Source organism: Pleuronectes platessa, chromosome 21 (genome assembly GCF_947347685.1).
Source record: "Pleuronectes platessa chromosome 21, fPlePla1.1, whole genome shotgun sequence".
Classification (NCBI taxonomy): domain Eukaryota; kingdom Metazoa; phylum Chordata; class Actinopteri; order Pleuronectiformes; family Pleuronectidae; genus Pleuronectes; species Pleuronectes platessa.
In genome coordinates this window covers 18,769,506-18,793,780 of record NC_070646.1, presented here as the reverse complement: position 1 = coordinate 18,793,780, position 24,275 = coordinate 18,769,506, and the positions used below count along the sequence as shown (strand labels likewise).

Below are 24,275 nucleotides of genomic sequence, written 5' to 3'. Positions count from 1 at the left end.
CGATAAGCATAATATAATTACTCAAAATCCACCAAATCTCAAGTTTATTTTATACATTCATCTCAAATATAGTATTTTTAGTTGAGCTTTTACAGTGATAACATTGTAGCAAGGATTGTGATCCCCATTGTATCCACATTATATGATTGATTATTATATTAATGTTCAAACACCATAATAAAGAGTAAAGTGAACATTTAATTGATGGTGAGTGGATTAACCAGATCACACAGGATTTACTGATATATTTATTTGAACCCAGATATGAACCCATATACAGTGTATGGAGATATCACAACCTTGTTATTTGGATATGGTTAACAAGTGGTTCACAGTGTTCACAGTGACTGTGCAGTTCTGACCTGGAAGACAAACATTAACAGTGTGGAGGTTATTATTGAGCTTCCTGCAGCCCGGAGCTGAGACACGTCTACTCCTGCTGCTGCTGCTGCTGCTGCCTGTGAGTCTCTCACTACCGCTAACAGACCATAGGAAACTGCGTTCGGATGCAGGCTCATGTTTTTTAAGGATTTAGGAGAGATCAGCTAAGTTTAGCTCGATCAACGCTGAAGTCAGACTTGCAGGAGTCACATGACTGCTCGCGTCTGTTCAGCCTTTAACTGTGTCTGTTCCAGGTCTGTCTGCCTGCCTCGGATCTCTGCGCACAGGAACGACCATGGAGATTAGTTTCGCGGGTAAACGAGCTCTGGTCACCGGAGCTGGAAAAGGTAAAATACTTAAAACAAAAACTCACGGAAACACCTAAAAGTCGCTAGATGTCGCTAAATGACGTCATCGCCTAATTTGCATAATGTAATGGTCGCTATAGGACGTACAGAAAGTGAGAAAAAAACACCCTAAATATGTTTAGAACTTAAAATAAGCTTTCTTCTGAAGAAGTGTATTACATTCACTTCACAAAAAAATTATTCTGTTTTTCTGGGATAATTATCTCGTAAATTCTGAGACAAATAAGATAAGATCCATTTATTGTCCCACACACATACACGACATACAAGGGGTGACATTTATTTTCTGCTATGAACCATCTGGTGTACACAGGAGGACACACAGAGCAGTGGGCAGCCATGCACGGCGCCCTGGGGAGCAGGTGTTAGGGGAGTAGGGTGCCTTGCTCAGGGGCACTTGGACAGTGGGGTGGGGTAGACACTTTGACAGTGTGGAACAGATCTAGGTGTTGTCCGTCCAGGTATGTTGTTTTTGTTGTCACTCCGTGGATTCGAACCAGAGACCACCGTCGGATTTTGTGCCCACAGTCCAACTTTCTGCCACTAGTCAACCGCCTCTCCCAAATGCACAAAAAGATGTGCGCAGCAGGATGTTGTGCGCCGCAGGAGATGTGTGCAGCAGGAGATGTGCACCGCAGGAGATGTGCGCAGCAGGATGATGTGCGCCGCACAATGATGTGCGGTGATGATGATACACGCCGCAGGATGATATGTGCCGCAGGATGATGTGCGCCGCACGATGATGATGTCCGCCACGGGATGATGTGCGCCGCAGGACCATGTGCGCCGCTCGACGATGTGAGGTGATGATGATACACGCCGCAGGATGATGTGTGCCGCAGGATGATGTGCGCTGCAGGATGATGTGCGCCACAGGATGATGTGCGCCACAGGACGATGTGCGCCACAGGAGGATATGCGCCGGGGTGCGCCCCAGGATAATGTGCGCCGCAGGATGATGTGCGCCGCATGACGATGTGTGCCGCAGGATGATATGCGCCGCAGGATGATGTGCGCTGCAAGATGATGTGCGCCGCAGGATGATGTGCGCTGCAGGATGATGTGCGCCACAGGATGATGTGCGCCACAGGACGATGTGCGCCGCAGGAGGATATGCGCCGGGGTGCGCCCCAGGATAATGTGCGCCGCAGGATGATGTGCGCCGCATGACGATGTGCGCCGCAGGATGATGTGCGCTGCACGATGATGTGCGGTGATGATGTGCGCCGCAGGATGATGTGCGCCGCAGGACGATGTGTGCTGCAGGATGATGTGCGGTGATGGTGTGCGCCGCAGGATGAAGCCGCACGATGATGTGCGCCGCAGGATGATGTGCGCCGCACGATGATGTGCGGTGATGATGATATGCGCCGCAGGATGATGTGCGCTGCACGATGATGATGTGCGCTGCACGATGATGATGTGCGCCGCAGGAGATGTGTGCAGCAGGATGATGCAGGATGATGCAGGATGATGCGCGCCGAGGTGCGCCCCAGGATAATGTGCACCGCAGGATGATGTGCGCTGAAAGATGATTTGCGGTGATGATGTGCGCCGCAGGATGATGTGCGGTGATGATGTGCGCCGCAGGACGATATGCGCCGAGGTGCGCCCCAGGATAATGTGCACCGCAGGATGATGTGCGCTGCAAGATGATGTGCGGTGATGATGTGCGCCGCAGGATGATGTGCGCCGCAGGACGATGTGCGCTGCAGGATGATGTGCGGTGATGATGTGCGCCGCAGGATGATGTGCACTGCACGATGATGATGTGCGCTGCATGATGATGATGTACGCTGCACTATGATGATGTGCGCCGCAGGAGATGTGCGCAGCAGGAGATGTGTGCAGCAGGATGATGTGCGCCGCAGGACGATGTGCGCAGAGTTTTTCTACCTGACTCAATTTGTGGTGATGATGATATGCGCAGCAGGATGATGTGCGCCGCAGGAAGATGTGCACCGATGTGCACCCCAGGATGAAGGGCGCCGCACGATGATATGCGCTGCAGGATGATTTGCGCAGAGTTTTTCTACCTGACTCAATTTGTTTTGACACAAATGTGATAAAATAATCAACATTAGAACTGGTATCTGCCAACAGAATGAGGACACTGTACTTTTATCCATACCCTGTTTCAACAATGATGTCAAGTTGGAACATTTTAGCCTGGTAATCATGAAACTCTCAGGAAATTTGTATCAGAACTGAGGCCCTCCTCGTATTACCCTACCTCACAATTCCAACCTCCCTTTATAAAACAGTTTTTTAATAGAAGACATCCTGGACATAGCAAATCACTGCCTACAGCTTGATGTACTTCCCCACTGATTTTAAAACTGATTTGGTAAATCCTCTTTTAAAGAAAGAGAATCTTGGGCCTAGCAATTTTAGACAGATTTAAAATCTCTTATTTTTATGCAAAATTTCACAGAAACAAGTTTTTAATCAACCGAGTACCCTTTTAAGCAGTAAATTGTAAATGTTTCAATCAGGTTTTAGGACAAGTCACAGCAAAGAGACAGTCCTGCTAAAAGTAGTGAACGATAATAGAACAAATCTTGATAGAAACAAGCCTTCAGTGCTGGTGCTACTAGAGTGCTGCTAATACTGTGGACCACCAGATTATTTTTCTTAGACTGAGTGAGCATGCTGTCTGGCCTTGTTTTTTAACTGGTTCACCTCGTACTTTTGCAATAGAAGTTATTTTAATGCTCCTCTAAAAACTATGAGGTTACCTGCAGAGTACCAGAAGGATCAACTTTAAACACGATGTATTTATTTAATCTCTGTTTAGGAATTATTATTATTATTATTATTATTATTATTATTATTATTATAAATGTGTTAGCAAACATTAAGTAATGAAGCTGAAGTAATGATGATGAATGTAAATTCCAATGTGCCCTGAGAGAGTCTCGCCAGTTCAGACTGTGAGAAAATGGATTAAAAAAAATGCTTTGTTCACTGAGTGCAGTTTGGCATAGTCTGAGACATGTGTGGAATGTGTGTGTGTCAGGTCTGGTGTCACAGCCGCAGATCCACTCAGTAATAAGTCTTTGTGTTTATGGATGTTTTGTGTCTCAGGGATTGGCAGGGCCACGGCTCTGGCTCTGGCACGCTGCGGAGCGGAGGTCACGGCGGTGACGCGCACACAGGCTGACCTGGACACGCTTATGCAGGAGGTGCAAACCCAAACACACACACACACACACACACACACACACACACACACACATACCCTGTCACCCAACTGAGGGGCTCAGTCCCCGACCTCTGACCTCTCATCCCCAACCTTGCTCTTGCGATGGAAATTCATCTTGAGATTTGAAATAATGAAATTCTCAGACTGGAGTTGCCATTGAGTCTTTATAATAGTAAGCTCTGCAGAGATTACACAACAAGCACGGGTGCTCAAGATGGAACAACTGGCTGCAAGTGTGAAAAAGCCAGGACTTATACAAAGAGGCGTTTCACAAGACAATATGAAAAAGAGAAGACATGCCAGAACTAATACAAAGAGGTGCTTCATAAAACGTAATAAGAAATAACGTAATAAGAAAAAAGATATGAAATCCTCCTCTGTGTCTATCTGCTGTGTCCTGTTTGCCAAGGCCACAGCAGTGAGACACCTGGTCAGTTGAATTTTCCCTTACACTCTGATTCATCCCACCCAATGCGCCCCCACTCCATCTCTCCACTCATATCATCTAAGGTGTTGACTTTCCTCTCCAACACACAGCTCTGCTTATCTTATTTTGTTATTATTTATTTTTCAAATTAGACCTAGTATTTAAAGAAAGTGACATTGTGAAGTTTTTGCTTGTAAAAACCAAGTTAATCTATAAATATACCAGAAGAAAATTATATTCTTAAGTAATTTCAAACGTTAAAAAAAGATCCAGTTTTAAAGATAAATCTTGTGAGATGAAGCCTTTGGTAAAGCTTGATATGAGAAGCACGAGAGTCAAATAATATAAGATAAGATGCATTTATTTGTCCCAAACACATGCACAGTCATGCAAAGGCACACTCATGCAGGTAGGGAAATTTAATCTCTGCTTTTAACCCATCTGGTGCAGTACACACAGAGCAGTGAGCAGCCATGTACAGCGCTCGAGGAGCAGATGTTGGGGGAGTAAGGTGCCTTGCTCAGGGGCACTAGACAGGGTAGGGAGACTCTTGGATTTCTGGACAGATGAATCCAGGTTCGTCTTTTGTTGTCTCTCCGTGGAGTCGAACCAGAGACGAACCAGAGACCTTCTCTGCCCATAGTCCAAGTTTCTGCCACTAGACCACCGCCTCTCTAGTGGGAGATGAGAAGGCTATAGACATTTTAGCCTCTTCTCTGGATACAACACTCACTGATGACAAATTTGTGAGAATACTGGAGCTGATCATTCAATACTAAATACTAAATACTAAATACTACGGCATGTGCTTTATTCTTATTTCGACAGTATTTTACAGTAATGTACTGCTTTAGTAAGTCAGTCAACACCTTCTGTTTGACTAGAAACATTGTTCATTGTATAATCTGAGGTTGTTGCCCACCAAAACCCAATTTAGACATTCATTCTTTCCTCCGCAGTTTGCTTCCATCACTCCAGTGTGCTTGGACCTGGCAGACTGGGGGGCCACGGAGGCAGCCCTGCAGGACATCGGCCCCATTGATCTGCTGGTGAATAATGCCGCCTTTGCCAGCCTGCAGCCGTTTCTGGAGGTCACACCCGACCAGTTTGACCAGTAAGATGAATATGAGATACTTCTATGTTCCCTCAAATATGATGCTACACTAGCAAATAGTCACAGTGCAATGTATAATGATGTCAAGTGGCATGTGTTTGCTGTGTTCTAAGGTGTCTTTTCTTTCCAGGTCATTCAATGTGAATGTGAAAGCAGTGCTGCATGTATCCCAGGTAAAACCGTGCCTATTAAAAAGGAAACCAAGATAACTGCCCTGCATTTGCATCCTTACCTCCATTATAGACTGGTCATTCTGTAGATGAAGGTTAGACTACAGTGTCAAAGTTTTAAACTAGTTCTGAAGCTGACAGACTTTATTGGCTTGAACTCTTTATTTGACAACTATATGTGGCCCAAATTATTTAGGCCATTTTTACATAATATTTGAAAATATGGAAACGGTATCTAGTCCTGTGAGATGACACACAGCCTCATATCTCCACTTGAACTCAGGGTCTAATCCCTGTTGCACATCTGAAAAAATTACATTTCAGAAATCAGGGATTGGATGGCCCTTCATTTCATGTTTCATTCAGAAAATGTACAACTCTGGTTTGGTGTCAGGGCAAGTACAGCAAAGGTTCATCTGACTCGCCTGCAGTGCCTGAACATGTCAAATAGAAAAGATCTAACAGGAATAATACCATTAGTTTAAATTAAAATGTCTGAATTGTGCTTAATAAAACACAGCCTCTGTCTCTGTTGGTAGATAGTGGCTCGTGGCATGAAGGCCAGAGGATCTAGAGGCTCCATTGTCAATGTGTCCAGCCAGGCCTCACAGTGTGCCATCCGAGACCATGCTGTGTACTGTGAGTAAGAGAGGAACAGCCATGTGACCACATTCTCCTCAAGTACACTTAAGGAAATTAAGACTATTTCAGTTTTTGAACACCCTGCTATGATTTTTGTATCTCTGTGTCCCAGGTGCCACCAAGGGAGCCCTGGACATGCTGACTAAAGGGATGGCTCTAGAGCTCGGACCTCACCAGGTACCATTACTCTTAAGCCCATTTTTGACTTACAAATCCCAGGAACTGAAATCCATCTTAATGCAGCACATTGTTGTTTGATACATTAAGTTTATGACTTTTAAATAATTTTGATGGTACAAAAACTCAAAATAGGAAGATGTAAACATACTTTATGGTATACCTGAAGCCTGGCCCCGTAGTATCAAGTCCTGAGGAGCTGATGTGAGAACACAGAGATCCTCTTCAGGATTCACTGTAAGCGACTGTGGGGGGTTCATGATGCTTCTTACACATGACAGATGCAAAAATGAAAAATAATAAACGCAAACAAATATCTCAGGCCATACACGTAGAAGACACTAACAAAGATGTCAAGAGAGCTTTTGGTGATGAGGGCCAACGCTAGTGTTGATGTACTGTGAACAAAACGATGATATCTTTGCAGTGGAATAAAACATTACATCCTGCCTCTGCCTGCTGTATCACCCCACACCTGAATACTCTGTAGGATTTGCTGCATTGTAAACACGTATGAGCCGAGAACCTCCTGCTGCATTGTTCATTTGAGAAAGGGAAACTGTGGAGAAAGTTCTCTGGAGTTGCTTCCGCGTTTAACTGCATGGGTTTTGGACAAAAACCCAAAACAGAATGCTTGACGGGTTTGGGACACCTGTTACGTCCAATGAAGCGTTTCACCTCCTCCAGCCTGAGGTGTCGTTTTGTGAGCAGGATGACACAGAGCTGCACCAGGATCAATAGGATTCACTGTGTCTTTGTGATCCAATTTAATTTAGACACAAGTAATGGGTTTCTCCTGGTGAAAGATAATTTAATGTGTGAACCCTTGTGGCCAGTGAGTGTAGATATAAGATATAGATATAAAGTATATATGGCTGCCTATATACAGCATATGAGCGTAATTGACCACTGCAAAATTCCTCTCTGTAAGCCCACCCAGATTCCTCAGTCAGCTCCGGAGGTCTAGTTTCTGATTGTCTGTAAAGTAAACCATCCTCAGAAGGAAGAGGCAAGAACCAGGGCCCCTGAATGAAATTGAGACCTTAATGTTCCTTTGACCGTATATTATGTGCATAGAGTTTATATTCATTAACTGTCTAGAGAACTAGGTGCTCAGGTGTATTATAATGCAATCCAACACACATTGATACAACTTTTATTACAATTATCACATTTATATTGTATCGTTTTTTATTGTCACATTATACTACTGTACATTATACACATAGTATTGCATCTTTAAATAATGACAATAATTCAGTTTGATTGAATAGAGAACAACAGAGCAGAGTTGAATTTACTTAATTTATAACCATTTTATACCTTTATCCTGAAGACATGTTAAATATCAATGAATGGATCTTCATGGAGCTCTCACTCAGTGAATGGAGGAGTTTTAACTAAAGTACCAGTGTTGTGTGGTGATCAGATCCGTGTGAACAGCGTGAACCCCACAGTGGTGATGACTGAGATGGGTCGTCTAGCCTGGAGTCAGCCCGAAAAAGCTAAGACCATGATGGCGCGTATCCCCCTGGGCCGCTTTGCAGGTAAGACCCAGCAGACTGGAAACGCATACTGTTGACTTCAATGCAGCAGGGTGCTACAGATGACTGCGGTTATCTCAGCCACATGTACACATTCCTATTCGATTGTTCTGTTCTGAGGTACAGGGACATGTGAGCTGAGACTATCCTATCACAAGTTAGGTGGCAGGCAGGTGAGACCCTTGACTGGACACTAGTCTGTCTTGATATCTGCCCACCTTTAGGGCGTAGATCATCATTTTTCGAAAATAAACTGACGTTTCAAAAGTGAAATCTGAGATAAATAAAATGCAGATTTAATACACAGGTATGACATTAGTTAATATGAAGTCAAATCAAATCAAGCAAGTGTTTCCCCTAAAGTTGAACTCGACGTTTAGGTGGCCCCCCCTTAGAGAAGGGACCTGGAGGGTGTGTGTTCATACCAGGTCGCTGAAAAGAAGCCTGAAGGTTAATTCAGATTCAGGAATGTGGATTCCATCCTGGATGTGGAACAATGGAACAGCTGTTCACCCTTGCCTGCTCATAGTGTCCTCGAATAAGAGGAGGGAGTGAGTGTAGAAAGTTCTTGGTTCGTGTTGTTCTCTACCAAGACAGTGCTGACTCATTCATTCTGTTGGTCGTTTTTCACAGTGAGGACGTTCAGGTGCAATCAAAGAATAATCAAACATAAAATTAATATTTTGTCAGTGTGTCTATAAACTGAATGTAAGTTTTTGTCAGTGCCCTATCACAATCAACAAATGGAAGGTTGCACTGTTTCCTTCCCAGTGCTAGGATCATGAAGTGTACACACGCACTTTATACATTTGTTATCCAATGTGTAAACCTGCTTCCTCTGTGTTTGTGTGTTTGTGTGCAGAGGTGGAGGACATAGTGAATAGTATTTTATTCCTGCTCAGCGATAAGAGCAACATGACTAATGGAGTCACTCTGCCGGTGGACGGAGGCTTTCTGGCATGCTGACCAGCATGAGGACACTCCAACGGGTTAAGAGGAAAAACTACTTGTCTCGTTGGTATTATTTACTAAATAAAATGCATCCACGGCACAACCAACAGATTTCTTGTGTTAATTACACTTATGTAAGAGCATCAGGTTAAAATGCATCTCCAACTTGGCATCACCACACACCACCTACTGCTTGGAGGAGTATTATGTCATTCAAACCCCCAATAAAACAAGGGTCATACGAATGAGTTAAGACACAACCTGAGTAATGATGCAGACATTCATTTTTGATAATATCCATCTACCTTCCACAAACATCTGTCTGTATGTGGAAAAAATATCCCTCAAACAGTTCGTATGGCCTTTACAGTGATCATGTTTATTGCAAATTGCCTGAGAAACTGCAGGACCAAGTTTGGTGGGAATGGATCCGTGATTCATTCTTTATTAATATAAATTAATTAAACAGGTGACCAGCACTTCACAGCAGTCAGCGGGGGCGGGACAGTGTGTCTTCAGTCAGCAGAACCCATTTGGACATGTCATCTTCTAAGTCATCGGATAAACTACAGGACTGGGTCAAAATTGTTACCAATCATTTTTATAATATTATTATTTCATTTAACCTTATCCGGCTGACATAGACAGTGACAGGTATACTGAGTGCTTACATCTGAAAGCACAACTTTCCTTTTGTTGTCTTTTAAGAGGAGTAATTCTGAAGTAGCTCCAGAGTATTAACACAGGACAGGACCCATTACAAAAATTCAGGTTTACAACAGGCACTGCAAGTTTTTTTACATGATACAAATATAATGGATACAAGCAGAATTAGCAGCCTGATTCCCTGCAAGCAACTAAACCTCTTGCCAAAACCACAGCCCACACAAATTTTCCACACATTTATTTGCAATAAGAAGTCAGATTCATGCATGATGTAACCTCAGTGCTGTCATCTTGCCCCGGGGCTTCTGGTTGTTTGGTGCTGAGCTAGTGAAAGCCAGTAACACTGGGCCAGGTGTGGTGGTCCTGATGCAGGTTTTTTAGAATTAGATCACGCTTTTGCAGACTGTAACAATACATGTCAATGTCAAACAGATAGATCCTTCCATTTATCTACATGCAAGGAAAGTAGTCCTTAAGAAAAGCTGGAAGTGATAGAAATATTGACAAGACAACCCTCTAAAGATTCATAAAGAAAAAAGAGAACGGGGAAGAAAAATCTGTAGCCTGGGGTGCAGTAGCTGAGGCAAAGAGAATATTCACAGATGAGATGGAGGAGAAGCTTGCCAAACACTTGAAAAAACTAGCTGACCAGTTCCATGGCCTTGCTCCAGTTAAGTGCCGTGAACTGGCATTTAAATATGCAGAGAGAAACAATATCCCTGTCCCTGCCAACTGGACAGAGAAACAATGTGCAGGTAAACTAGGGTGTGCAAGAGATCACATGAATCATAATAATCATAAATGTGCTTAATTGACAAATCCCCATGATTCTGTTACTAGACCGATATTAGTTTTGGAATGTGTGGTTGTCAATCTAGCTGTCAGGATTTTAACTATTACAATATGTGTTGTTATTGTAGTTTTAAAGTGGAAAAAGTAAGTGGATCACTTTACCCCCTTGATTTATCTGGTCTGTCTCACTTCATCCTGTTATTGTTTAGTTTTCCTGCTTTTGTGGCTGTCTGACCGGCCCTGATGTGTTTCACCTGACTGCAACCTTCCCTGCCTCACTTGTCTCCTTCTTGGTCAGTTCAGCTCCCAGGTGTTCCCTTGTGCTGCTGTTCTCTTCCTAGGGACTGAACAAAGCTTAGGGTGTAGGGGTTAGTACAAATACGTTTTTTTTACTACCGTGAACCTATAGTTAAACAAACAAAACAGACAGTAGTGTCAGGTGTTGAAAGTTGTTTTTCCCTTCTCAAGTGCAAACAACTAAATGCACTGAGTATCTCAGTCCTTTGGATCACAAGATTGCAGATCACACTAATGTGATATGCTGGTATCAAGTCAAAGTAAACACAATATAGTTCATTATCCTCCCAAAACATTTAGCAGCAGGCTATATAAAACTTATGAAATCAACAGGTCTTTTACTTACCGGGATAATTGTTGTAGTAGTTTTACGATAACTACATATGACTATCATCTTGAGAGAGAAACACAAACTAATAAGTTACCTTTAGACAGAACTTACATCAAAATGCAAAACCACTATTTACATTGAGAGACACTATGGTTGTCTTACCAAGGCTCCATCCACAGTTATTGGTAAGAGTTTCAGGAAAGGACTCAAATGCAGGCACAACAGCTTGGTCAGTGAAAGATAAACAAAAAATCAAACAGACTTACAGTGGCAGGTAATAATCCAGAACACAAGGAAAAACAATATAGCGTCCACAAACCAAAAAGGCCAAACAACAGAACCTCGAGTCCAAGAGTATTTCAGTAGTTCATAGACTTCAGGGCCCAGAATCATGACACAAATGCATTTCAGTTTTATGGCTTTTGCTGAATTTATACTTGGCATCCACACGTCTACTTACTACAGGGAGACATAAGTAGAAATCGAATAAATTTAAATATATATAATTGTGTTCAGTTCGTATTGTGAGTGTGTCGAATCAGTTATATGGTCATACTGTGACGTCCTGTCATTTTAGTTTGTTAATTCCAGTCTCAACAGTGTATTTTCTGTTTCCTGTTTTATTTTGTAGTATCTGTCCCTTGTGTGTGGTTTCTATCTTCACTTCCTTTCGGTGATTGTCTTCCCAGTCCTCATGGGTTTCACCTGTGGTTAATTGCTCCTGCCTTCCCTCTGTGTCTCTATTTAAGCCTCTGTGTTCCCCAAGCCCTCTGTCTGTTTGTACTCGTGGTTGTGTTACTTGTTTCTACACGTAGTCGTCTATAGGTTTGTTTTGTACTGCTGTCTCGTGCAGCTTTCCCCTGCGGATCTTCTGTGTTCCTTGTGCGCCTTGACGCTCAACTTCTGCTCCTGCTCACGAGAGTAGGCACCTGTGTTTTTCATCCCCGGGTTTTTGACTCTCCAGTAGTCACCGGTTATGTTTTGTTTTTGTCTTGTTTAAAGACCCCTTTTATATTAAATACACCTTTTTTTTTTTTTATAACCTCTGCATCCTGGGTCCATCTCCTCCATCAAACCGTAACACATACAGGCTGAAGACATTCTATTGTTGTAGCTAGTTGTGGACCGTAATATGGAAAGGTGAGTAACATTCAAAACTTAAATCACTTGAAACAAATAATCCAATAGTCCTTCAATAAGTCCTCCTTCATGAATGTTGTAATGTTCAATTTTTGCTGAAACAGTGGTTTGGGTTTTGTTTCAAATGTATCATAACATGCTAGGCTGAAACAAATTCTGCCTCCAGTTCGTCAGCTAAGCTAGGTTTAACACACCCAGGGTTTTCTATTTTTATTTAAATACTGTATTTCCATGACTATTTAAAATGTGATCCAGTTGACCTCAGGCCTTTCCTGGAACATCTGGACAACCTCCCTGGTTGTCACAGTGAACTGTCCCAGTCCCATTCCCAGATGTCCTAAAGTGTAACATGCTGTGGAGGTCAGCAGTCTTTTGGGAGCCTGTACCCTGGACAGACTCAGGAAGCTGGCAGGAAGCTGGCAGACCATGGAAAGGAAAAGCACATGGACAGAAGAATAGGTGAAAGTTCACATTGACCCTTATGGCTGTGATCCATATATCCTCCTCTTTCAAATGGGGCACTTGCACGGATTATTGCTCATTATGAATTGCATATCAATCTTTTTCTCAAGAGATAGCTGAAAACATACACAGGGTTATCTGTTGAGGTCACAGTTTTCAATTAACATAGTGAAAGGGACGTATTGCTTTGGTCTGTCACGTTAACACTTCAAATTTCTAATATGGATTAAAATTAACCTTAACCAAATCTTAAATAGGGACGTTTAAGCTAACATGTAGCTCAAGATAAGAGACATGATTCAGGTAAAAATCAAGAGTCTTTTAATACAAAAGATGCGCTGACAAGATGGTACTACTAAATGAGCTTCAACAATGGGTGCTGGCAATGCTGTTATTCTCAAATTGAAGGGTCAAGATGATCCACTCTTTGACAAGCAAGAGGTAAGACATGGCAGAATGAGCATGTGCTGTAGCTCAGGGGGTGTGCTGGCTGACTGATCTGCTCGGACGGACAATAAACAAGCAGACAATTCTGAGCACAAGAATTTCAAGTTGGGTTCTGCAAAACAGATTACAAACTAACAGATTGAAAGGACAAGCAAGAGGAAAGACTGGTTGAAGATTTGGCCAAAACATCATTAAATGGAACTATCTTCTGGCAGATGAGTGGTGATTGAACCAGTACATTTTTTTCATATCATTTTCGGTGGATGTAGCCACTGTGGAGTGGATCAGGTCTTTTTGTTTACAGCACATCAACATCAGTGTCAGGCGTTATCACTCAAAGCTCTCTTGACATCTTAATCTTTCTCGTTGATTTGTGTCAACACCCCCCTCGCTCAAGGTGAATCCTGTGTAGGATCTCCTGCTGTGTTCTCTCACCAGCTCCTGCAGACATTCTGCGGACTAAATACAAAGTCAGGAGGCACACGCTCGGACATTTGCATTCAGACACATGGTCCCTCCAGAGAATGTCCAGAGGATCTCTGAAAATCAGTGCATGTCTGAAAGCAGCTTCAAGTGCAGCATCTTAACCAAATGTAAAGAGAACTCCGAGAGTCCTCTACCACTTTATGATAAAAGGTCCGTCTTGGACAAAAAAATAATCAAACATTACAAAGAGGGGGATTCAGTGGAAAACAAGAGGAAAACCTGCAGCGCTAATGAGTTGAAGGACAGGATGTCCAACTGGATATCTAGAGGCGAACAGCAGAGTATGATACCACTTCTAACACACACACACACACACACACACAGATACACACATCCCCTCTCCTCTCTTCCTGTTTTATCTCTAATTCCTTTTCTCTCTGATGCAACACCACTGCTGATGACAGTTTCTAACTGAGCCAACTGTTTTCTTTCCAAATCAAATCGGCCGATGACATTGCATGTGTTTACAAGACTACCAGGTAAAACCTGTGTGTAAGGTATACAATCAGACAAGCTCCACAATTAGTAATGAGATAAAAAATATATAATAATAATAATGCAGAGAATCTATTATAATCTACATATAGCCCTGCTTGAGTATATAATTTTGTTTTCAGAGACTTTTCCTCTGTGACCTGTAGCTCCTGTCAATGACAGAAAAGGGCACAACAGACTGGCAAAAATTTTTTTTTAACATGATGAAATGCTCCATTCTTTATTATAGTAAAGGAGCAGACCTGGGTAACTAACACATTTGACTCATGTAGTGCCATGACCACCAATCATAGATTGGTGATACTCACTTCTTGTTTTTTTGTGGGGTAATACGGAAACTCATAGTCAGTTATTTTGTAATGAGCTTATTGTCAACTACTATATCCACAATCCTAATGGCCCACAAAAAAGTGGTTTTGTGCGCTGGCCATGGTCTGCTGCCTTACTCAAAATGTCATTTCAGAAAACATTCTAAGCTGCCTTGGTATATATACACTGACAATGTGAGAAGTGTGTTAAATACCTTACAACAATGAATTGTTTATACACTATGCAGAACCCCCCAAAAACAATGTATAATTAGGTGGTCAAGTATTTGTTATTATGTTTTTACTGTTCTGTTACTATAATGCATGAAGGTAGTCTGAGACCACATGTTACAGTACTGTGTTGAAATGCACAATGCTACTACCATATAAGGCACAAGGGGATAGATGTGTCCCTCCTCTGTTGCTTTACTTGATGTTTTACTCTGCAGCAACCAAGAATTGTATGAAATACAAACTGTGAACAATTGTATTGGTTGTGATTTGTGAGTATGAGCTATATGAATAGTCTGTGTTTTAACATTATTATTATTAACATTATTGCCATGCTTAAATTTATGCTGAAAGAGTTATCACCTCCACCAAGGGAGTAACCTTTTCACCCCCTTTTTGCAATGTTTTTGCTTTGTCCAGAATTGACCATTCCCTCGCTCTCTTTTAAATTGTCTCTCAAAAGTCCCCGAAATGTATGGACGTAAGCTATTCACTGAAGTATTTATTTTCTTAATCAAAGGCATTTTGTTAATAATATTTCTGATAAAGTTAGCTGAGAGAAGTAAGAGTTTCTGTAATTGCACTGACACCCACACGTTTTCTCAGATTGGCTCTGTGTCACGATGGGTCTCGTATTACATAAAATTATAAGTTCTATTGTAGTAGAATCTCGTTACCCACCATTCTTCCACCATCATTCATTCGTTGCCCACAACCAAAAATGAGCATCTTATCTGCAAGTCTGAATGCTTAATGTGTTTAAAATGTCTATCTTTTGAATAAAACCAACAGGTCGGGCCTCTTCATAAATGTTGTCAGGGTTCACAGTATATGAGAAATGTTAACAGAGAGGACAATAGAAGTTAGTGTGGTTGGTTTCAAAGTCCAGTGAATCACAAGGTCTCTTTTTCCTGTTGCACCCTCTTTTTCTGCTGACCGTAGCAGGTGCCCTGGAAGTCCCCACATACACACAACTGTGCACACAAACACACAGCTCTTGGTATCCCCTCTCATAAATGCAGAAATCTAGTCATCATACACAGGAGTGTGAAGAGAGAAATGGCCTCTGACAGGGTCCATGCTGCTTTACCTGACCCTCCCAGTCAGAATGAAGAGGACAACAGAGAAGAGGAGAAAGTGTTTGGAAATATTTTTGCAGAGTTAGAATCTGTGGACTTGCCCCTAGGAACCACCTTAAGGTAAACTCAAACTCATTTGGGAATTTTTTTTAACTGGTGGCCAAGATTGATGGTGGAGTCATTGATCTGATTTACAAAGTGAGTCATGTAAATGTTGATTGAACTTAACAAGTTCATGAGCGTCGATGGATATTTGCACGTAATGTATTGGAAGATATAGGTCACCCAAAGATGAAAATTAACAAATTATCTAATCACCAAACAGCATCATTTACACTATGTTTTAGTCTAAATGTCCACCTCCTCGTAAGTGCAGGGATCGCAGATCCACATGGTGTAAATGCACTCGTTTTGAGTTGAATTTGAATGCAGGGCTTACAGACACATGGATGACACCACAGGAGCAGTATGGAGGCATTTTATTGTTTTTATACGTTGGAAAAATTTGTTAACATTTATTTCAACTGTTTTGAATTTGGCTTCAACCCTGTTTACACCTGAGACTCCAAAAGGGTTTTGTGAACTCACAACACTTTACCCACCCCTCCACCGGCATAGCGGTGAGTAGATAATGACTGAATATTCATTTTTGGGTCAACTATCCCTTTAAGAAGTACATGCTTATATTTATAGTATAGTGCAAAGTACTTTACAAAAACCCTTCAAACAGAAAAATAAATTAGCTTTATGAGCAGCAGCAGGTATCGATTTGCAGTCTGATATTAAAATCTGCAGGGCTGGGTGTGGATGTGTGAGAGGCAATATTCATAAATCTATACTTGACCTACTGATTTCCTTGTGTAGCCTAATTAATATATTATCTTTAAAAGACACTAAACCTGAGTATCAGTCAAAGCACTTATTTCAACAAAGATGCATATGCTGCATTGTTTGTTAGTAGGTCTCATTTCAATAATATAAATTTTATATATATATATATATATAAATTATATACATTTATAATATAACAAATATTTTTGTGGACTAGTACTTTTTTTATTTTGTTTCAAAGGTAAAAGTAAAAGACAAAAAAGGCACATAAACATGTCATACAAAGAAATATATATGTACATTAACATGCCCCATGTACATACAAAATAAATTATTTAAATAACATCAATCAATCAATCAATAACATTGTATTTGTATTGCCTATATTCACAAATCCCAATTTGTCTCATAGGGCTTTAACAAGGTGTGACATCCTCTGCCGTTAACCCTCAACAAGAGTAAGGGGGAAAATAATTATAGTTATAGTTCAGGTGAACGTCTGATGTGTGGAAACAAAGCTGCTGTCATACAGGTGACACTTGTAGAACGCCCCCTACAGACCAGATGACGCACTGGCCTGTGCTCCGCTGCAGCTGCAGCCACAATACACACATAACAATCATGGCGGAGAATGAAAGCCTGGAGTGTATAACGGAGCACGAGCGGATTCTACAGGAAATAGAGAGCACCGACACGGCTTGTGTTGGTCCCACTCTTCGGTAGGAATCCACGGCTCCTCAGAGAGCACCTCGACACTAGAATATCTGTGTGTGTGCTGGCATCACTGTTATTATCAGACCTTTTGTCCATTAGCTAGCTTAGCTGACCTAGCCACCGGCAGGCTAACGGTCTTTGCTATCAGGCTGTATGGGGTTGAAATGAGCCGTCAGCCTAGCTGGCATGCTAGCTAACAGGCTAACGGCTATCACCGAGCAGCATTTCTACCAGCTAAAAGCAGCTCTTATACATCTGAGTGTGGGGGGTTTCCACACTTCTCAATGACGGCTGGTGACCTGTCAAAAAATGTAAACATCATTTGTGGGTGTGGCTGTGGCTGTGGGACTTTTCATCTCACAGATGTTGACTGCTAACTATTCCGTGTTGTCGTTCAAAAAAAAAAATAGAAAGTAACGCTACTGACAGTCCTGTGTGTCATGGTAGATGAGTCATGATGACCTCCCTAGTGCTGTGTTGTCTGTTTGTCTAAGAGCTTGATGACGGTCTAACTGGATGAGGAACTACTCAGGCTAACGTTCTCTAGCAATGCTGCATCATAAGCAGGTGCCAAGCTAGCTTCCAATGCCATAGGGAACGACATTCATTCAACAAATGAATGTTAATGACTTCAGGTGAATGTCTGCAACTCGGTCACACACTGTGAGTCACATACTGTGTCACAGGCTGTACAGGACCTTCAGCACACCCGGGGCTGATCGGGGGCTATCTGCTCTGAAGGTGCGCACCTCTGGCTGCCTGTTTCATTTCCGCAATTCCTCTATGATATTATCAACACAGTCACTTTTTAACAGCATGTTATAAGGCTAGATTTCAGTCAGGCCTTTTACCTTGTCATTGGCTACTTAACATTCTTTGAAACATTTGAAAACAGAACCAAGAAACCACCTTAACACCAACGTTTCTGAAAGCTGTATGCTTTTTGGTTAGATTTCACGACCAAAGATTTAATTCTTCTGTGTCCTCAATGCAAGTGGGGTCACAGAAGTGTCCTCCACTGTGACCTGGCCTTTGTGCTCCTCTCTCCTGGATGGGGACTAACACTGCTTTTCAGACAACTTACAAGTCAAGGTTGTCTTCACCTCCTGCTAGAAAAGGTACAAGGGACCAACACTCAGCTTAGGTGTCTATCCTCAGCTTAGATTAATGGCATATTTAAGGATATTTACCTGTGTTCAATGAAAATAATAGACTATGGTGTAGTAAACATGCTCCTGTAAATTGATCACTGATAATAAGTTAAAATTTCGACTTTATATATGCAGGCTGTGCAAGGAGGCTTCAGTGCTCACTTCAATTGTCACATTATGATTCCTTAAATTCAGAAACTTTTGGGGCACAATGTCTCATCTCATCTCATTTTCGTCCGCTTATCCGGGGTCGGGTCGCGGGGGGAGCAGCTCAAGCAGGGGGCCCCAGACTTCCCTTTCCCGGGCCACATTGACCAACTCTGACGGGGGGATCCCGAGGCGTTCCCAGGCCAGTGTTGAGATATAATCTCTCCACCTAGTCCTGGGTCTTCCCCGAGGTCTCCTCCCCACTGGACGTGCCTGAAACACCTCCCAAGGGAGGCGCCCAGTGGGCATCCTTACCAGATGCCCGAACCACCTCAGCTGACTCCTTTCTAAGTAAAGGAGCAGCGGCTCTAATCCGAGTTCCTCACGGATGGCTGAGCTTCTCACCCTATCCCTAAGGGAGACGCCAGCCACCCTTCTGAGAAAACTCATCTCGGCCGCTTGTACCCGCGATCTCGTCCTTTCGGTCATCACCCAGCCCTCATGACCATAGGTGAGGATAGGAACGAAGATCGACCGGTAGATCGAGAGCTTTGCCTTGCGGCTCAGCTCTCTTTTCGTTACAACGGTGCGGTAAAGCGAACGCAATACCGCCCCCGCTGCTCCGATTCTCCGGCCAATCTCACGCTCCATAGTACCCTCACTCGCGAACAAGACCCCGAGGTACTTGAACTCCTTCACTTGGGCTAAGGACTCATTTCCTACCCGGAGTAAGCAATCCATCGGTTTCCTGCTAAGAGTCATGGCCTCAGATTTAGCGGTGATCCTCATCCAAGCCGCTTCACACTCGGCCGCCAGCCGATCCAGTGAGTGCTGAAGGTCACAGGCCGATGATCCAATGAGGACCACGTCATCTGCAAAAAGCAGTGACGAGATCCTCAGACCACCGAACTGCAAACCCTCCCCACCACGACTACGCCTCGATATCCTGTCCATGTATATCACAAACAGGATTGGTGACAAGGCGCAGCCCTGGCGGAGACCAGCTCCCACTGAGAACGAAACTGACTGGCTGCCGAGGACGCGAACACAGCTCTCGCTTTGGGAGTACAGGGATTGGATGGCCCTGAGGATAGACCCCCTTACCCCATACTCCCGCTGCGGGGCACAATGTACATTATTCAAATAATACATATTTTCTTACAAGATATATATACAAGCAGAGTTTTTTTTTAATTTTGTTTTGAAGTTCACTAGATTTTGGAATTTTTCTGTTTCAAGATGTTTGGCACTGATTCAGAGCTGAGTCGTTTAGTATTGAATATCTGCTATTGTCCAGAAGTTATACTTATGATATTTATATCCTGATTAAACAGCCTCTGACTTATTTACTTGAAAACTAGTTAATCTCATGAACTTGAACTCTTGAACTAAATACCGAAGGTCCTTGTTCAAACATTTCAAGTTTAAATTACTGATATGATATGTTATTTCAACTGATGAGAGTAACGCTCATTCAGATAAAAATGAAAAACTGCTGCCAAATGTTTTCTATGGAGGACCATACATGACTTAAGTAAAAATAAATATATATAGAAATATAGAAAATATAGTAATAGTAAAAATATAATAAATATAGAAATAAATAAATAAATAAAAAAGGAAATAAATTAATTAATACAGAAAAAAATAAATAAATATGTTAATACCAAAAGAAATGTCAAAATGAAAATGAAAATGAAATATATCACGGAATAAATAAAAGTTGGAATAAATGTGGAAATAAATTAATAAATGTGGAAATAAGTTTAAGACATTGATTCATTTAATTCTGCATTTATTTCCACATTTATTTATTTATTTCCGCATTTATTTATTTATTTCCACATTCATTCCAACATTTATTTTTCGATTTCAGTGTCCTTATGCTAATGAGAAAGGCGGGCCTAACCTCAGTCTCGAGCAGGATTGGTCAACTGAGCTACACACACACAGCCCCTGCGCTCCGCCACACACTCGCTCAGAGACACGGGCAGTGACTGAGACTTGAGCTTTTCACCGTGAAACAGCCGGTCAGTGACTTTGTAGAACAGTGGAAACACAGAGCTTCTCTGGTCACATCTGCTCAGAGATCAGCGGCTTCATGATCAGAGCAGAAGCTGCAGGTGGTTTGTACCGAGCTGGAGTTTCTGTTTCCTCCTTCTCCTCTCGGCTCGCTCCTTGTGCTCAGTAGACCACGTGACGCTCACAGTCAGGACTACCGACACCTACATCATCCCAATAAAAAATAACCTGAACTAACCCTCTGAACTTGAACTAGTTCATTTTAAGTGTGAACTGGCTCAACGCTGCAAACAGCTACTGGACACCAGCATTGAGAGGCAGAAGTAGTAGGGCTGGATCATTACACTCTTGTGACCAATCCTGCATGAGACTGCGGTTAGGCCCGCCTTTCTCATTAGCATAAGGACACTGCAAATGAAAAGGAAATCTATCAGGGAATAAATAAATGTGCAAATATATTTAAGACATTTATTTTGACATTTATTTTCGTATTAACATATTTATTTATTTATTTCTGTATTAATTAATTTATTTCCTATTTTATTTATTTATTTATTTCTGTATTTATTTATACATTTATTTATTTTTACTTAAGTCATGTATGGTCCTCCATAGTTTTCTGCACAGATTTGTTAATGATTATTATTGGTGGACCTCAGCGAACATTCGTATCTTTACAACCTCTGAACTTGATTGTAAATTCACTATGACTAGCTGGTATATGCTATTGCTATAAGGAGGTAATTGCTCTTAGATCTAGATGCATAGAGTCTGCTCAAACATTGATGGCGTCATTATCATAATTGTGTTGGGTTACATTTTGTAATATGAGTTATGTTATTCAAACGTGATAAATACATTTTATAGCTCACACACATCTATTTTAGTCCAAAATGCAGGTGAAACAGTTGAGCTGTACAACATGCCATGTTAACTTGACTTCCAAGTAGTCTGGAATGCAGCATGACACATGGGTGGTTAAGGAAGAAGTTATAACAGCTATCAAAATGTATTGTCTGATAAAAATGTATCTGGGGGTTGGTAGTATGACTAGCATTTTAACATATTGGAAGGTGTCATGGTAAAGCATTGTAACCCACAGGCTACTTAAACTGGCTGAAGTTCCTTCTTGTCCTGGCAGGAAGCAGGAACACAGTAATCTATTTGTTTCAACAAGCACCTGCTCTCAATTATTAATAGCAGGAAAGCGGAAGCTCATAATGCAGCGTGGAAACTAATGAGGACTGGACTGCATGGATGGGCCTCTGTCCAGTTTGCATATGCTGTGCTGGGCATTATATCAGGTCTAATGCATCACTTCAGTTATGAGAGGATCTCTTTACTAATTAGTTATCGAAGACAAACATAATTCAGTCAAGTTTACTATTGTAAGGATTTGCTGCTTATCTTTGTGTCATATACTAAACTGAATATCTTTGTTTCCAGATTAAGCAAACTAAAGCAATTTTAAATATATTTTTTTACATTTTGTAGATTAAATGAACATTTGGGAAAAAAATATTTATCATTAATGAAAGTGAATTTTTTTTTTTTACCCTAATAGGGATTCAGAGTGAAAGTAAACATTTGATGAGGTGAGGAAACCTCTGATTTGCTTAACAAAATACCTCCTGCTTTGTTGTCTTGACTACTGCAATGCTGGGGCTCACCAGTACCCTGTCTTCTTCAGCCTGTGAGTGCATTTTTGCCACCCACTGATCTGGAGTGTGGACTATGCTCTGCTCTCTGTCACCTAGACTGGCCCCCAGGTACCAAACTCTGGCACGGCTTGGTTTAATGTTAGTTGGTCTGTACTAATGTAATCAGGTAAGCACAAAATCCACATTATATTTGACTATTTGACTATTTTGCATTTACATAACACATTCACATGGTCTTTTAAGATGGACATTTTATCTTATCTTATACAGAACAGAGGGGCCAGCAGAGTTCACTTCACAGCACTGATTAAAAACCAACAGCACAAGTACGATCTGGGAATATACATTTTTACAATGTCAGCAGCACCTTCACTGAAATTACTCTGTGCTCAGACTTCTTTTCCACGTTGTTTTCTCCTTTTTTTTTCGGGGACTCTGAAGTACGTCTCCTAATCCTTTGTTTCTATGTGGCCTGAAGATTTTGTGTCACGTTACACATGCTGGAGCTGGAAATACCCTGCAACACAGCGACTCCTCTTTTGTTAGCATAGATGTACATTTTCCACAGTAGCATCACCAATTGTCCCCCAGTACGATGCAGCTATGTACCTCTTCACTGTCGGCAATGGTGGCCTCTACTTCCTCCATATGCTGTAGTTCCTCCACAGTCTATTCAGGCTCATTTGTGACACTTACAATATAGTTTTCCTCCATATCGTCCATGCCTTATAGTTGTTCTAATGTTGTTTGGATGTTTTGGTGCCACTGCCCCTCACTCGATCATACAAAAATGCGAAAGTATATGTTGTAGTTCTAGCACACAGCAAGGGAGCTTTTTGCAGAAGTCCACTATAACGTAACATTTGTCATCTGGCAGACTTTTGGCAACAAAAGATCAAGTACAGTGCCTTGCATAAGTATTCACCCCCCTTGGACTTTTTCCCATTATGTACTGTTACTAACTGGAATTCAAATAGACTTAAATAAACTTTTTCCCGTTTGATCAACAAAACATGCATAGTACTTTGGAGGTGCAAAATAAATTTTATTGTGACACAAACAATAATGAGAACAAAAAAGTTGACATCTGTTGGGTGCATAAGTATTCACCCCCCTGTGTCAATACTTGGTAGAACCCCCTTTCGCTGCAATTACAGCTGCAAGTCTTTTGGGGTATGTCTCTACCAGCTTTGCACATCTAGAGATGGAAAGGTTTGTCCATTCTTCTTGGCAAAAAAGATGAAGCTCAGTCAGATTGGATGGAGACCGTCTGTGAACCGCAATCTTCAAGTCTTGCCATAGATTCTCTATTGGATTGAGGTCTGGGCTTTGACTGGGCCATTTTAAGACATTAACATTCTTTAATCCAAACCATTCCTTTGTAGCTCTGGCTGTATGTTTAGGGTCATTGTCCTGCTGGAAGATGAACCTCCGCCCCAGTCTCAAGTCTTTTGCAGACTGCATCAGATTTTCTTCAAGGATTTCCCTGTATTTGGCTCCATCCATCTTTCCCTCTATTCTGACCAGTTTCCCTGTACCTGCTGAAGAGAAGCATCCCCACAGCATGATGCTACCACCACCATGTTTCACTGTTGGGATGGTGTGCTCAGGGTGATGGGCAGTGTTTGGTTTTCGCCACACATAGCGTTTTGCATTGAGGCCAAAAAGTTCAATTTTGGTCTCATCTGACCAGAGCACCTTCTTCCACATGTTTGCTGTGTCTCCCACATGGCTTCTGGCAAACTCCAAACGGGATTTTTTATGGATCCCTTTCAACAATGGCTTTCTTCTTGCCACTCTTCCATAAAGGCCAGATTTGTGGAGTAGACGACAGTGTGGACAGATTCTCCCACCTCAGCTGTGGATCTCTGCAACTCCTCCAGAGTAACCATGGGCCTCCTGGTTTCTTCTCTGATTAATTTTCTCCTTGTCCGACTCTTCAGTTTGGGTGGACGGCCTCCTCTTGGTAGGTTTGCGGTTGTGCCATATTCTTTCCATTTTCTTATGATGGATTTTATGGTGCTCAGAGAGATGTT

The 24,275-nt window shown here is 41.9% G+C and overlaps 2 protein-coding genes across 8 annotated transcripts in view; both read left to right on the top strand.

The window, feature by feature from the left end:
• The first annotated feature begins 321 nt into the window (after positions 1–321).
• Positions 322–9,086, top strand: LOC128427388 (L-xylulose reductase). 3 transcript variants are annotated; one of them, XM_053414490.1, is made up of 9 exons: positions 322–460; positions 636–728; positions 3,837–3,934; positions 5,341–5,495; positions 5,626–5,668; positions 6,205–6,304; positions 6,420–6,484; positions 7,914–8,031; positions 8,891–9,086. In XM_053414490.1, the coding sequence occupies exons 2-9, from the start codon at positions 677–679 to the stop codon at positions 8,992–8,994; spliced, it is 735 nt and encodes a 244-aa protein (XP_053270465.1). In that variant the 5' UTR covers positions 322–460; positions 636–676; the 3' UTR covers positions 8,995–9,086. The 3 variants fall into 3 exon arrangements, with proteins under 3 accessions (XP_053270465.1, XP_053270466.1, XP_053270464.1); XM_053414491.1 differs by having other exon boundaries at positions 383–551; positions 627–728; XM_053414489.1 differs by having other exon boundaries at positions 383–728.
• A 6,517-nt stretch (positions 9,087–15,603) lies between these two features.
• exoc6 (exocyst complex component 6) overlaps positions 15,604–24,275 on the top strand; it is a 44,994-nt gene continuing 36,322 nt past the window's right edge. For 2 of the 5 annotated variants that reach the window (XM_053413199.1, XM_053413198.1), the window contains exon 1: positions 15,604–15,833. In XM_053413199.1, coding sequence (XP_053269174.1) covers positions 15,694–15,833 — 140 coding nt within the window. In that variant the 5' untranslated portion in view covers positions 15,604–15,693. Of the gene's footprint in view, positions 15,834–17,118; positions 17,264–22,142; positions 22,174–24,275 lie in introns of those variants that run through there. The other 3 variants (XM_053413202.1, XM_053413200.1, XM_053413201.1) reach the window with 2 other exon arrangements.

Bases quoted from the DNA above. Each gene is read 5' to 3' on its own strand.
- LOC128427388 (XM_053414490.1), top strand. From the start codon at position 677: ATGGAGATTAGTTTCGCGGGTAAACGAGCTCTGGTCACCGGAGCTGGA. The intron at 5,496-5,625 runs GTAAGATGAATA...TTTTCTTTCCAG, and splicing joins ACACCCGACCAGTTTGACCA to GTCATTCAATGTGAATGTGA. The intron at 5,669-6,204 runs GTAAAACCGTGC...CTCTGTTGGTAG, and splicing joins CAGTGCTGCATGTATCCCAG to ATAGTGGCTCGTGGCATGAA.